At 50.8% G+C, this 12500-nt stretch overlaps 1 protein-coding gene across 1 annotated transcript in view; it reads left to right on the forward strand.

Annotated features, from left to right (window-relative positions):
- The window catches only part of angpt1 (angiopoietin 1), a 41460-nt gene that overhangs the window by 9531 nt on the left and 19429 nt on the right, over nt 1-12500 (forward strand). Inside the window, exons 5-7 of the mRNA XM_056583399.1 lie at nt 3434-3561; nt 6281-6382; nt 10459-10625. Of these exons, the coding sequence (XP_056439374.1) occupies nt 3434-3561; nt 6281-6382; nt 10459-10625 (397 nt within the window). The remainder of the gene's footprint in view (nt 1-3433; nt 3562-6280; nt 6383-10458; nt 10626-12500) is intronic.

Consider the following 12500-nt stretch of genomic DNA (forward strand, 5'->3'; position numbering starts at 1 on the left):
GCATAGTTTAGACATAGATAAATCATAAAGTAAACACAATTGTAAAGCATAAAGTGTGAAGCATAGCTATGACTGTTTTGGCTCACGTTATCCGCGGCTGGTATTTAGCGACCGATTTCAGTTATGGTCTCGCTCGACGGCTCGCTGTAAACTCTCTGTGTACTGCACCTCGATTGGTTGTCGGTAACCTAGCAAACTAATGTGTGTGTCAGGCGTCCCGACAACAAACAAAAACCATTCCACCGAGACAAGACAGTTCAAATTAGTATCGGTTGGCCTTGAGACGAGTGGTTCTGCTGGAGGTCGAGATAAGACGCTGATGACGCTCCATTAGGACCGAGTTAAAGGCTCCACCACGCTTTCTTCTGCCTCAACATCTGGCATCGCTGACGTGGTACACAATCAACTGACTCTGTGTTTATGCTGTACGGCCGCAGCAAACCGCTCTGAAGTGGATCAAGATTCTGGATATTTTTCTTCCCCCCCCCCTTACCAAAATAGTTTTGCCAGCTAAAGGGCCGATCACATGGGACAGCCTTTTTTAACCCACTCTGCTATTGTTTTCCTATGGTGCTCTAAAGAAAAAACAGAAGCACATCAACAGCAAGTATGTTGATGGGAAGGACGTCTACGGCAAGTAGCACAGCATACGCTGTTGACTACTTACTGTTGCTGTTGCTTGCTGTTGCTACAACTTGCCGTTGACTTCCTTGTGTTTTGCTAGCACAGCACAGCAACCTTTTAGCTCACACAGCACAACAACCTTTTAGCTAGCACAGCACGGCAACCTTGCTGAAGACGTCCTTCTGCTTTTTAGCTCGCGTTAGCCTCTTCATTGGTCCATTTGGGCCGCCAAAACGGTTTAAAAGGCACGAGGGTGCACGTCAACAGCAACCTAGCTAACTTTCGGTTTGTAGCTGGTGCTAGCCACTTTTTGGGTCTTTTTTTTGTTTTAAAGGCACTTCCAGCTGTTCTCACTGGGCCGTCCGTCCGTCCGTGTCGGTTGCGACTTGGTTCCGTTTGACCGACCCCCTATCTTAAGTGCGCGAGTGGGTCAACGCCGCGACACTTTAATGGCAGGGCAACTGATTTATGCCCACGCAGCAGCCCCCTGCTTGTCCTTTCACATGCTCCCCCCTCTGACCATGGGAGTCCCCGCTGAACCACCAAGGATTTGTCTCTAAATAAATATCAGAGGGGATCCATCATACTCTGGGCGAAGGCCGGAGTCGGAGGGGGGGGGGGGGGGAGGAGCGAGCGAAGGAAGAGGAGAAGGAGCAGGAGAGGAAGGTTGAGAAGGATAAGGAGAAAGGGGGAGAAGGGGGAGGTTAAGGAGGAGGAGGCGGGTGAGGAAGGGAGAGGAGCTGGAGGAGGAGGAGGAGGAAAAGGAGGTGGAAGTGGAGGGGGGGGACAAGAGGAGGAGGAGAAGGCGGAAGAGGGGGAAGAGGACAAGCGATAGGAGGAGGAAGAGGAGGGGGAGCGAGAGGAGGTATCGGAGGAGGAGGCCACGGTGAAAGAAGGCGTTGGGGGGAGTAAGGGTTTTAAGGGGGAGGAGGAGGAGGAGGAGGAGGAGGAGGAAGGGTCTTAACATGGCCCAACCTCTGGCCACACACCCGTTCCCTCCCTGGGAGACGTCTTCTCTCTCTCTCTCTCTCTCTCTCTCTCTCTCTCTCTCTCTCTCTTCCTCTCTCTCTCTCTCTCTCTCTCTTCCTCTCTCTTCCCCCGCCCCCCCCACAGCGGTCGGGAAAAAATTGAGCTGGGATGTGTCGGATCAAGTACCGGTGAGATGCGGCCCCCTGGAGAGAACCCCTCCCTGGCCCCCGCTGACTCTCACCCCCACCCCCCCCCCCCCCGCCCTGTCACGGCGGCCCTTTCTTGTGCTGGAGACCGCGGCGCTGGGGGGCGCCTGCTCTGTCAGTCCGTCGCCCCGGGAGACCCCTCGTCAACCGACACGCGATACTTTAGTCAACAAAATGGCTGCCGACGGAACTCCCATCGTCGGATCAGCGGGCTGCTGCTGTGCGTCCGAGACGGAGCTCGGTGGGGGAGAGAGGGGGAGAGAGGGGGAGATCTGATAGAGTGCTCAGGGTCAGTGGGCCTTGCCTCTCCTTCTCTCCTTCTCCCCCCAGCCCAGTAGAAGCAATGAGGCGTAAATTGAGGAGAGAGTCTCGTTCGGGAGATGAGAGGAGAGGAGGTGAGCGGAGGGGGAGAGAAGGGGAGAGAGGGGGGGAGGGAGGAAAGGAGATGGAGGAGGAGGAGGAGAGGAGACATAGGAGGAGGATGGGGAGAGGGAGGGGGAGCAGGAGGAGAGGAGAGGGAGGAGGAGGATGGGGCGAGGGAGGGGAGCAGGAGGAGAGGAGAGGGAGGAGGAGGAGAGGAGATAAAGGAGGATGGGGAGAGGGAGGGGGAGCAGGAGGAGAGGAGAGGGAGGAGGAGGAGAGGAGATAAAGGAGGAAGGGGAGGGGGGAGGCAGTAGAAATTGGAAAGGGATTCCCATCGATGAAGCAAGGGTGGCTTGAGAAGGTAAATACAAACCACTTGTTATAACAGGAACCGGAGACGTATTAGCTCGTAGTTCTTCGTACCGGCTGCTCGGTTTGAGAGCATGGCCGTCGTAATCATGTGCAGATGGAGGGGCTACCTACGCAGCTGTCTCTGAGAGGAGGAGGGGTGTTGTGGTGTCAGTTCGAGTCAATCCCTCTGGCAGGCCGGGTGTCTCTCCAAGGCTGGAAGCCCTCAGATGCTATCTGGTGGTCAGAGGACCTGGACAGGGGGTCCCCACTCTGCTTCTGACCCGGTTCCTCTCATCTCCTGTCCGTTCCCCCTCCTCCTCTGAGATGGGAGGTGTAAACCGCCGACGGATGGAAACGTTTGGCGCCTGACGAAGGAAAACATGGGATGGATGATTGATGAGCGGGATGTATTTATTACATCTATTTATTGGATCCCAAAGGCTCGGGGTTCAAGCCCCAATGTACATCTTGCCAATCCCGAAATATTTTGCCTTTGTCTGACTTCATCGTCGAGAGTGAGACATGGTTTTGAGTTTGAAACCAGAGCAGGGTTTCAAAGTTGTTTGGTTGCTTCTTCGTCGTGAAGAGTGAGACATGGTTGTGCGTTTGAAACCCGAGCAGGTACCGACTCTGGTTGTGAAGAGTGAGGCATGGTTGTGCGTTTGAAACCTGACCAGGTACCGACTCTGGTTGTGAAGAGTGAGACGTGGTTGGGAGTTTAAAACGCAAACAGGTACTGACTCTACATGGTTGGTGACAGCCTCATCTTAAGTGAAGAGTGAGACATGGATTTGAGTTTCAAACCTGACCAAGTACTGACTCCTGGCGTTTGGTTTCCTCTTTCCTCATGCAGAGTGAGAAGGGGTTGTGAGTTTTAAAGCGAGCAGGTACTGACTCCTGGCCTTTGCTTTCCTCCCCAGCGGTACCCAACAGCACCAAGAAGGCAGAGGAGGACAAGAAGCACCGAGACTGCGCCGACGTCTACCAGGCGGGCTTCCACAAGAACGGGGTCTACACCATCTACATCACGCCCCAGGAGACCAAGAAGGTGAGGCGATCGGTCCAGGGCGGTCCGGTCCAGGGTTGTCCGGTCCGGGGCGGTCCGGTCCAGGGTTGTCCGGTCCGGGGCGGCCCGGTCCGGTCCGGTCCAGGGCGGTCCGGTCCAGGGCTTCTGTCATAGCCACTGTTACGGCCCCATAGATCCACTTTGAAGACCACACAACAACCGAGGTTTAAGATGTTTGAAGATCATGAAGAACATGGAGTCTAGTGATCAGGGTGTTTGCCGCCCAGACAAAAGTTTAAGGGTTCGATTCCCAATGTCTGCAGTCTTACCTGAGAGAGAGAGAGAGAGAGAGAGAGGAGAGAGAGAGAGAGAGAGAGGAGAGAGAGAGAGGAGAGAGAGAGAGAGAGAGAGAGAGGAGAGAGAGAGAGAGAGAGAGAGAGAGAGAGAGAGAGAGAGAGAGAGAGAGAGAGAGAGAGAGAGAGAGAGAGAGGCTATATCCCCCCCCATCGCTAATGTGAAACGTTCATCACCTCTGAGACGCCTTCTCAGTCCAGAGCTAAAGATACACGGGGGGGGGGGAAGAGGAGAGGAGGGAGGAGGTGAGGGGAGGGAGGGAGGGAGGGAGGGAGGGGAGGATCACTGTCAGGAGCTCTGGAAATACACCTGGCACACGGCCAGAAGGTGAGAGAGAGCAGGTGCTCCCTGCCTTCCTGTGCGGAGGGGAGGGGGAGGGGAGGGGGAGGGGGAGGGGGTGTGTGTGACCGTGAGAGAGTGTATTTGGGGTGTGTACATCGTCGTAAATGCATTTGGTTTTCGCGAGTGTGTGTGTGTGTGTGTGTGTGTTTGTGTGTGTTTTTGTCATGTTGAAAGTATATACAGCATGTCAAACCTTTGACAGCAGTGAATTTCTGCGTGGATCTGTTGAATTTATGAGGAACTATATTGATTGTGTGTGTGTGTGTGTGTGTGTGTGTGTGTGTGTGTGTGTGTGTGTGTGTGTGTGTGTGTGTGTGTGTGTGTGTGTGTGTGTGTGTGTGTGTGTGTGTGTGTGTTGATGTGTGCACATGTGAAAGTGAAAGTGTCTGCAGTTAGTTTAGCCAACTTTACAAATTAGTGTTTTTTCTACTCAATGCAGGAACTCCAAGGAACTCTTACTAATTGCAGAGTAGTTATCAGGAAGTGTGTTTGGTTGTGTGTACAAGTGTTAGTCTGAGTAGTGGGCAATTAAATCGGCATATCTGTGTATGGGTGTGGATGTTTGTGGTAGTGGATGTTGGCCAGGATCTGTTGAGACTTTACGACAATATCTCGGTTTGTGTGTGTGTGTGTGTGTGTGTCTGTGTGGGTTTAATAAAGTCAGGGACATTTCAGTAACTCACCCACAAACACCAGTAAAATCCAACCCAAAACACATTTAGCCACAGATGATGTGTCACATGACATCAAGTCAAATCAGATACCACACACAACCGGCACGTACAATTATATAGAACATTTATGGTACCGGCAGAGTTTGTGACGATTATGCATGCTATTTTCAAGACCGACCTGGCCACGAAAGCAACACTACAAACAAAAACAACAAAAGCATGTAGAGAACATAGAAATAGATAGAAATAAAAGAAAATGGATTTCATATTAACACAAAGCAGCCTTACCTTAACACACAGCTTTTTCGAACCCTCGATTCTGATTGGTCCGTCCCGGTGTTGTGTAGTTCGGACATCTGACTTTAATAAGAGCCTGACGGACGTCCTGGTGACCAGGCCTCCCACGCTGCCTCCACGCCCATCTCTTCGATCAGCGTGGTCGCTCCCCTCCCTGTCCACGACCCCCCGCCCCCGAGCTCAGACGTGTTTAAAGACGTGTTCTGCGTCCGTGTCCACGCTGTGTCCGAGACCCCCGTCACCCACTGTTCGAGGTGTGAGCGTGTGAAATGAAAGTGTGTGTGTCTTTGTGTGTGTGTGTGTGTGTATCCGTGTGTGTGTTCAGCTGCGTGGGCAGGCCAGAGGTGAGGTGTCCGCCCTGCGCTCCCCCGTGGCCTAGCGGCCATCTTGGATCCCCACGCTAGCTTTAGATCCCAGCCCCCCCCCCCCCCCCAACCGAGCTAGCGTTGGCCACTAGGACAATAAGGCACGATATCAGCTTACACACCAGGGGCTGAGGTTAAGGGCCCCTTATGGAGCCAGGTGTGTGTGTGTGTGTGTGTGTGTGTGTGTGTGTGTGTGTGTGTGTGTGTGTGTGTGTGTGTGTGTGTGTGTGTGTGTGTGTGTGTGTGTGTGTGTGTGTGTGTGTGTGTGTGTGTGTGTGAGAGAGAGATCTGGAGCTCAGAGGTCTGGGAGGCCGGACTTGATGCTGAGAGATGCATGACTCATGAAGTGGTCCGAAAGGAGGTTTGAAGATGCTGTTGGGGTTCTGGGTCTGTTTGGGGGGGGGGGGGCGCGGACTCACGGCCCGTTCCCCGCGGCGGTTCGGATGAGCGCTCGGAATGAAGGAGCGGCCTCAGTGTTTTCATCAGAGGTCCGGTTGCTTTATCTGAAGGGATGCTCCAGAGAGAGAGGTCAGATGGAGCCCAGGATTCTTCTGGACTGAGAGGCCCAGGTTCCTCCTGGGCTCTGATGAATGTGCACTCATGCGCTGTCGCTCTCGCTCGCTCTCTCTCTCGCTCTCTCGCTCTCGCTCTTTCCCGCTCTCTCTCTCTCTCTCTCCTTTTGTGACTTTTCGTGTGACTTTATGCGTGTGTGTGCGTGTGTGTGTGTAGGTCTACTGTAACATGGAGTCAGCTGGTGGCGGCTGGACGGTCGTTCAGCGCAGAGAGGACGGGAGCGTGGACTTCCAGAGAACATGGAAGGAGTACAAGATGGTGAGACACACACACACGCATGCACACACGCACACGCACATCCAGAGACAAACACAAACAAATACAGAGACACAAACCCACACACACTTCCCACACAAACACACACACTAAGATACACCCACAAACACACATCCAGACACACACAAACACGCATCACACACAGACACACATACACCAACACACATCCATAAACATACAACCTCCTCTCTCTCTCTCTCTCTCTCTCTCTCTCTCTCTCTCTCTCTCTCTCTGTGTGTGTCTCCCACTCACGCTCTCACACATACACGTTGCCACGTACGTATTAATATAGCGTGGGCCCGTTCAGCAGAGATGGTGAAACCATGAAAGGAGACAGAGAGGAGCGTCCTGCTTGGTCTCCTCTCTGATCGGTGCTTAAGATAAACCTGCTGCTCAAGGGCTCCGGCGGTCGGTCAGCTCGCTGAAGAGAGACCAGCTGAGAGAGGAGAGACCATTGGAGAGAAGTGAGACCAGCTTGTATCTCCCAAACGACTGGTCCTCACCGCCGGCGTGGCCTGTTGCAGCGTTTCATCCTGAGTTTCTGTTGCACAAAAGAACCGCTGTAAACATTGTATCTCTTTAATAATACCGCAGCAACCAACGACGAAGGGCTGGTCTGAATACACGCTTTCAGGGAACCATGATAAAAAAGCCCTGTTGTAGCGGTTGAGCCGTCGGTCATCCCAGCATTTAAACCGTGCGCAGAAAGAGGAGTGAAAAATGAAAATAAGGGCCGCCGCGGATTAAGGCTTCGGGCGGCCGTGTCGTCATGTAACCACGGCAACAAAACAACCGATTTGTTTCCGTCGGTTTGCGTCGCAAACCCCCCCCCACCGGACGGCACCCGGAGTCGACCAATGGGGTTGTGCCTGACATGGTGTGAGTCTATTCCACCGCACATCGTTGGACTCCGACTGACTCAGAGTCCGGTCAACAGATTTAATGCACTTTCCTAAAGTATGTGAAACTTTCTGGGACTGTTCCGTGGGAAGGGGGCTAGAATGTTCTAGAGGCTGATACGGGCCTCGGCCTGTGTCTCAAACGCAGTCCTGATGTTTTTAACGATATAAGCGGTGATGAGGATCTGCCAGGACAGACCAGGCAAACATTCAGATATTACTTTATTATGCAGACATGCTAGGGTTTGTTTATGGCTGACGTTGAAAGCCAGAATGGCGACTCATAAATAGCCCCTAAATACCCCATAAATACCCCATGAACACCATATAACTCATACGAGGTCAAACTGACCTTTGCGCACTAAAATGGATCCCAACCAATTTGTAACGTAAATTCAAACAGCGTCCATAATGATGGATTCCGAGATCTTTCCAAACCGATATGCACATGATAAGTGATGTTCAGGGCCAACATTTCACATGAATCGAAACGTAAACTTCCTCAATGTTGATTGAGATAATTCTCCAGAACAAGAGAAGGGTATTGTGTACAGACGGGGGGGGGGGGGGGGGGGGGGGGGGGGGGGGGGGGGTGTGTATGTAAGGTCACAGGGGTCTAGTGCGGACACGAGGCAGTGGCCGGTCTGTCGGACCGCTGGTCTCCGCTAACCGTCTCCACAGCGCAGGGGATCAGGTTCATGCAGGGCCAGGTCCAGATGGGTCCAGATGGGTCCAGATGGGTCCAGATGGGTCCAGATGGGTCCAGATGGGTCCAGATGGGTCCAGATGGGTCCGGATGGGTCCGGCACCCAGACAGAGGGAAGAGAAACCGAATGCAGCCACGCTGAAAGAGGAGAGAGAGAGAGAGAGAGAGAGAGAGAGAGAGAGAGAGAGAGAGAGAGAGAGAGAGAGAGAGAGAGAGAGAGAGAGAGAGAGAGAGAGAGAGAGAGAGAGAGAGAGAGAGAGAGAGAGAGAGAGAGAGAGAGAGAGAGAGAATGATGGATAGAGAGTGAGAGAGAATGATGGATAGAGAGTGATTAAAAGGTGATAGCGAGAGATGGAAAGAGGGAGATGATGATGGAGAGAGAGAGAACGATCTAGCGAGAAAGATAACGAGGAGATAATGAGGAGAGAGCGATATACAACAACAGAGAGAGGAGGTGAGAGATGTCGATGGAGAATGATAGAGTTGGATGGGAGTTGTAAGGGATGGTGAGAAACAATGAGAGAGAGGAAAGATGCACAGACTCTCTCTCTCTCTCTCTCTCTCTCTCTCTCTCTCTCTCTCTCTCTCTCTCTCTCTCTCTCCTCTCTCTCTCTCTCTCTCTCTCTCTCTCTCTCTCTCTCTCCTCATTCCAGCTGCCCTGTTTCCCATTCCTCTAGAAACCACTGACACAGCAACAGTCTGTGGTTAAAAACATTCGGCTCTATCCTCATTGAGTCTCGGGGAATAAAAGCTTTTCGCCGGCATGCTCACTGTAACACTGCTGCTTCTGTTGTCATTCTCACACCTCGTAGTGTGATGAAAACACTGGTAGTACACTGTCCTATTGTGTTCCTCGCACCTTGATCTATCTATTCACATTTTACGCAATGAAACCAGCACCAGACACCTACCCGCAATCCCCTATTCATACCTCAATCTTCCTCACTCACGCACTCAAACCCAACACACACACAAACGCAAAACACAGACCCACAAATGCATGCACGTACACACATATACATGCACGCAGGCACCCGCATGCACGCACACACACATCGCAAGGCAAGACGCCGACTCGATAAACAACCCTTGATCGATGTCTGCGATCGATGCCTGCGTGCACGCATCGATCACAGACGGCACGAGGCGAGACGCCACTCCGACAAAAACAGGAACTTGTGTGAATTGTCCTCGTCTGTCCTCTGGATGTGAGGCCGACGTGCTGATGTCTTCCCCATGTGTGGTTCCACTAGGAGAGGAGATGGAAACGGGGCCACTAACTTCAGCTGGTACCACTTTCCACCTCCATTTTTTTTATTTTTTCGGCAGGTACGGTCAGAGAACGCCGAGCCAACTGCCGTCTGACTACGCCAGCGCTGTAATCTGCCTCGATATTATTAGCGTTATTCATTTTATACATGTTTTTTTTACTTACATCGGATAATTGCGCTCAACTGGAATTCACCCGGCGAAGTTTGGTCGTGTTACAAGAATATCCTAGAAAAACACTGTAAAGTTGAATCTATGTCGAAAGGAAACATTGCAAAAAGGGTTTTCTTTCTCCTTTCTTACAATGTATATCGGGTCTCCGTAAGCCGTTCTTTATCTTGATGCTTAGAAACACATGACGTTGCTTCGGAGCTTTCCAAAGAAACGTCGATATCTATTCAGCGGCCCCAAAGGGACATAGATTTAATCTTTCCATGAACAGGGATGGAGATTTAGTGGGTTGTTTTGGTCCATTCTGATATAAACTGATTTATATAAGGATTCTTGCTGGTATTTCAGAGCCAGTTATTCGAAACCTGGCCGTCTCCTACGTTTTAGATTATTTTATTGGAAAGGACGTTTATATCATTGACGCATTTCTTTATTTTAAAATAGTTTGGTTAGAAAAAAACATTCACTTCCTCTTTCAGTCTGTTTTACATTAAAAGTACATTTATTTCTACGGTTGCGTTTCTATATGGCATTTTAACATTGCACTAAAATTCAGTTTAAGAACAACAAACCAATAAAATTGCACAGAGTTTGACCCTATTTTCCGACTGATAATGTCCCTGTGTGAATTATCCATTTCCATTTAGTTTTTCACTCTCATCTTCTTCCATTTCATCCAAAGCGCGTCAAAAACAAGTGCATTCTCTCGGAGAACGCCTGCGTCGAACCTGAACAAGGTGTTGCTGCACAGAGTTCTGCATCACTGATAAGGTCCGGTGACAGTCACTCAGGAGGTAGAGATGGTTGACTTGTAACCGGAAGGTTGCTGGTTCGATCCCGATCCCCGGAGTGTCGAGGTGTCCCTGAGCGAGACACCTCACCCTGACGAGCTGGCTGTCGCCCTGTATGGTCGACTCCGCCCGTTGTTGTGTGAATGTGTGCATGAATGGTTGCAAGTCGCTTCGGACAAAAGCGTCTGCTAAACGACAATGTCTGGTTCCTCGTGTCCGCAGGGCTTCGGGAACCCGGCTGGGGAGCACTGGCTAGGGAACGAGTTCATGTACCTGCTGAGCAGCCAGCGGCCCAACGTCCTGCGAGTGGAGCTGACCGACTGGAACGGACACCAGGCCTTCTCCCTGTACGACCGCTTCCTGGTGGGCAGCGAGAAGCAGAACTACAGGTACACCCGCCGCCGTAGCATCCACACAGCTGCAGCTATCCACCATGTAGCCTAGAGAAACTGATAGTACAACTATAGGTACACCCGACGCCGTAGCATCCACACAGCTACAGCTATCCACCATGTAGCCTATAGTGAAACTGATAGTACAACTATAGGTACACCCGCCACCGTAGCATCCACACAGCTACAGCTATCCACCATGTAGCCTATAGCGAAACTGATAGTACCACTATAGGTACACCCGCCGCCGTAGCATCCACACAGCTACAGCTATCCACCATGTAGCCTATAGCGAAACTGATAGTACAACTATAGGTACATCTTCCGCCGTAGCATTCACACAGCTAGGTACCACACGTAGAATTAGCACGACCTGCAGCAGAACTACTGGTAGCCCCGCCCAACTACCCAATTCCCACAACTACAGGTATCCACATGCAGCCTAGCCCAACCTGTAGCAGAACTACAGGCAGACCTACCGTAGCTTAGTACAACCTGTAGCAGAACTGCAGGTAGATCTACCGTAGCTTAGCATGCTACACAACTACAGGTAGAGTTATCGTAGCTTAGCACAACCTGCAGCAGGACTACAGCGCCCGGCATTGCATTCGCACAACTACAGGTATCCACATGATGCATCAGCACAACCTGTAGCACAACTACAGGCAGACCTACCGTAGCCTAGCGCAACCTGTAGCAGACCTACAGCTCCCAACGTAGCATTAGCACAACTACATGTACCACTGTGTAGCATTATAACAACCTGTACACAAAAATAGCCTGATTTTATAATACAAAACTACCAAAACAAAGCTTAAAACTCTTAGAAGCCTTTACTGATTTGGTATTCACTATCCACAGCCTTAAGGGGTTTCAGAACGATACCGACGTCGACAGCTGACTGATCGTGAGGATTAGCATTCTCTGGTTCTGAAACCTTAACGATAGACGTGGATCTTATCACTGCGTCCTCACCACAGAACGTTCCAACGACTTGTGTCCGGGCCGCTGTCCCACTCTGGTCCACTCTGAGTAAGCGGGGGGTAAGGGTTTGAACAGTTAGAACCTCTGGCAGAAAGCTGTGGAAAACCGACTAGGAACTCTGGAACGATCTAGTAGCTCAGAATCTCTCGGTTTCCACCGTGTCAGCCCCTACTCCTCGACCAAACTGATAAGAGCTCTCCTTGGTGATTTAGAATTACTTTGAAAGACTTGTGTTTGTTTTAGAGTTTGCCTCCATTAAAATAATCTGTGGGAGGGCTTTGCTTTATATCGGCGAGTGAGTCCGTTATTCAACCTCTGATCCTTTTAAAAGTGCTTTCTGGGAATACGCGGTCGTGTCAGGTGTTTCCTCATGATCGTTCAGTTCCTGGGGTCCAATTGTCGGGAACAATTTGAAGGAATTGCCTCAGGTTGTGTGATGACAGAGTTCCACTATGGGATAACTTTCTAGTTTTTTCGCTTTGGTTTTGTTTCAAAGGTTTTGGTGTTCGGTTCGGGTCAGAGAGGTTTTTATCGGTTTGCTATCTAAGTGAATGTCACGGCTCTGGCTAGCAGTGCAAATCGCTATTCTATCTGTTTGTCGAACTCTATCAGAGATCAAGTGGTTTGTTGTGGCTGCAGACCTCAGAATAGCTTCGGTTTATTTATCACATTTCTTTCTCTGGGTATCTGGCTCGGTTGTGAAGGACACATATCACCAGGAATAGCTGAAGTTGAGAGTTCATATCTTTTCAGTTCACCAGACTATTTTCTCTAGGGCTGGGACAAAGATCAGAGGTTGGTCCAAATTTCGACATGTTTTGACCATTATTTGACCATCATCCAATCCAAAGTTTAAATGTAACAGTAAAGTGCACTACTGTCAATACA

The sequence above is a fragment of the Gadus chalcogrammus genome, chromosome 22 (assembly GCF_026213295.1).
Source record: "Gadus chalcogrammus isolate NIFS_2021 chromosome 22, NIFS_Gcha_1.0, whole genome shotgun sequence".
Taxonomy (NCBI): Eukaryota; Metazoa; Chordata; class Actinopteri; order Gadiformes; family Gadidae; genus Gadus; species Gadus chalcogrammus.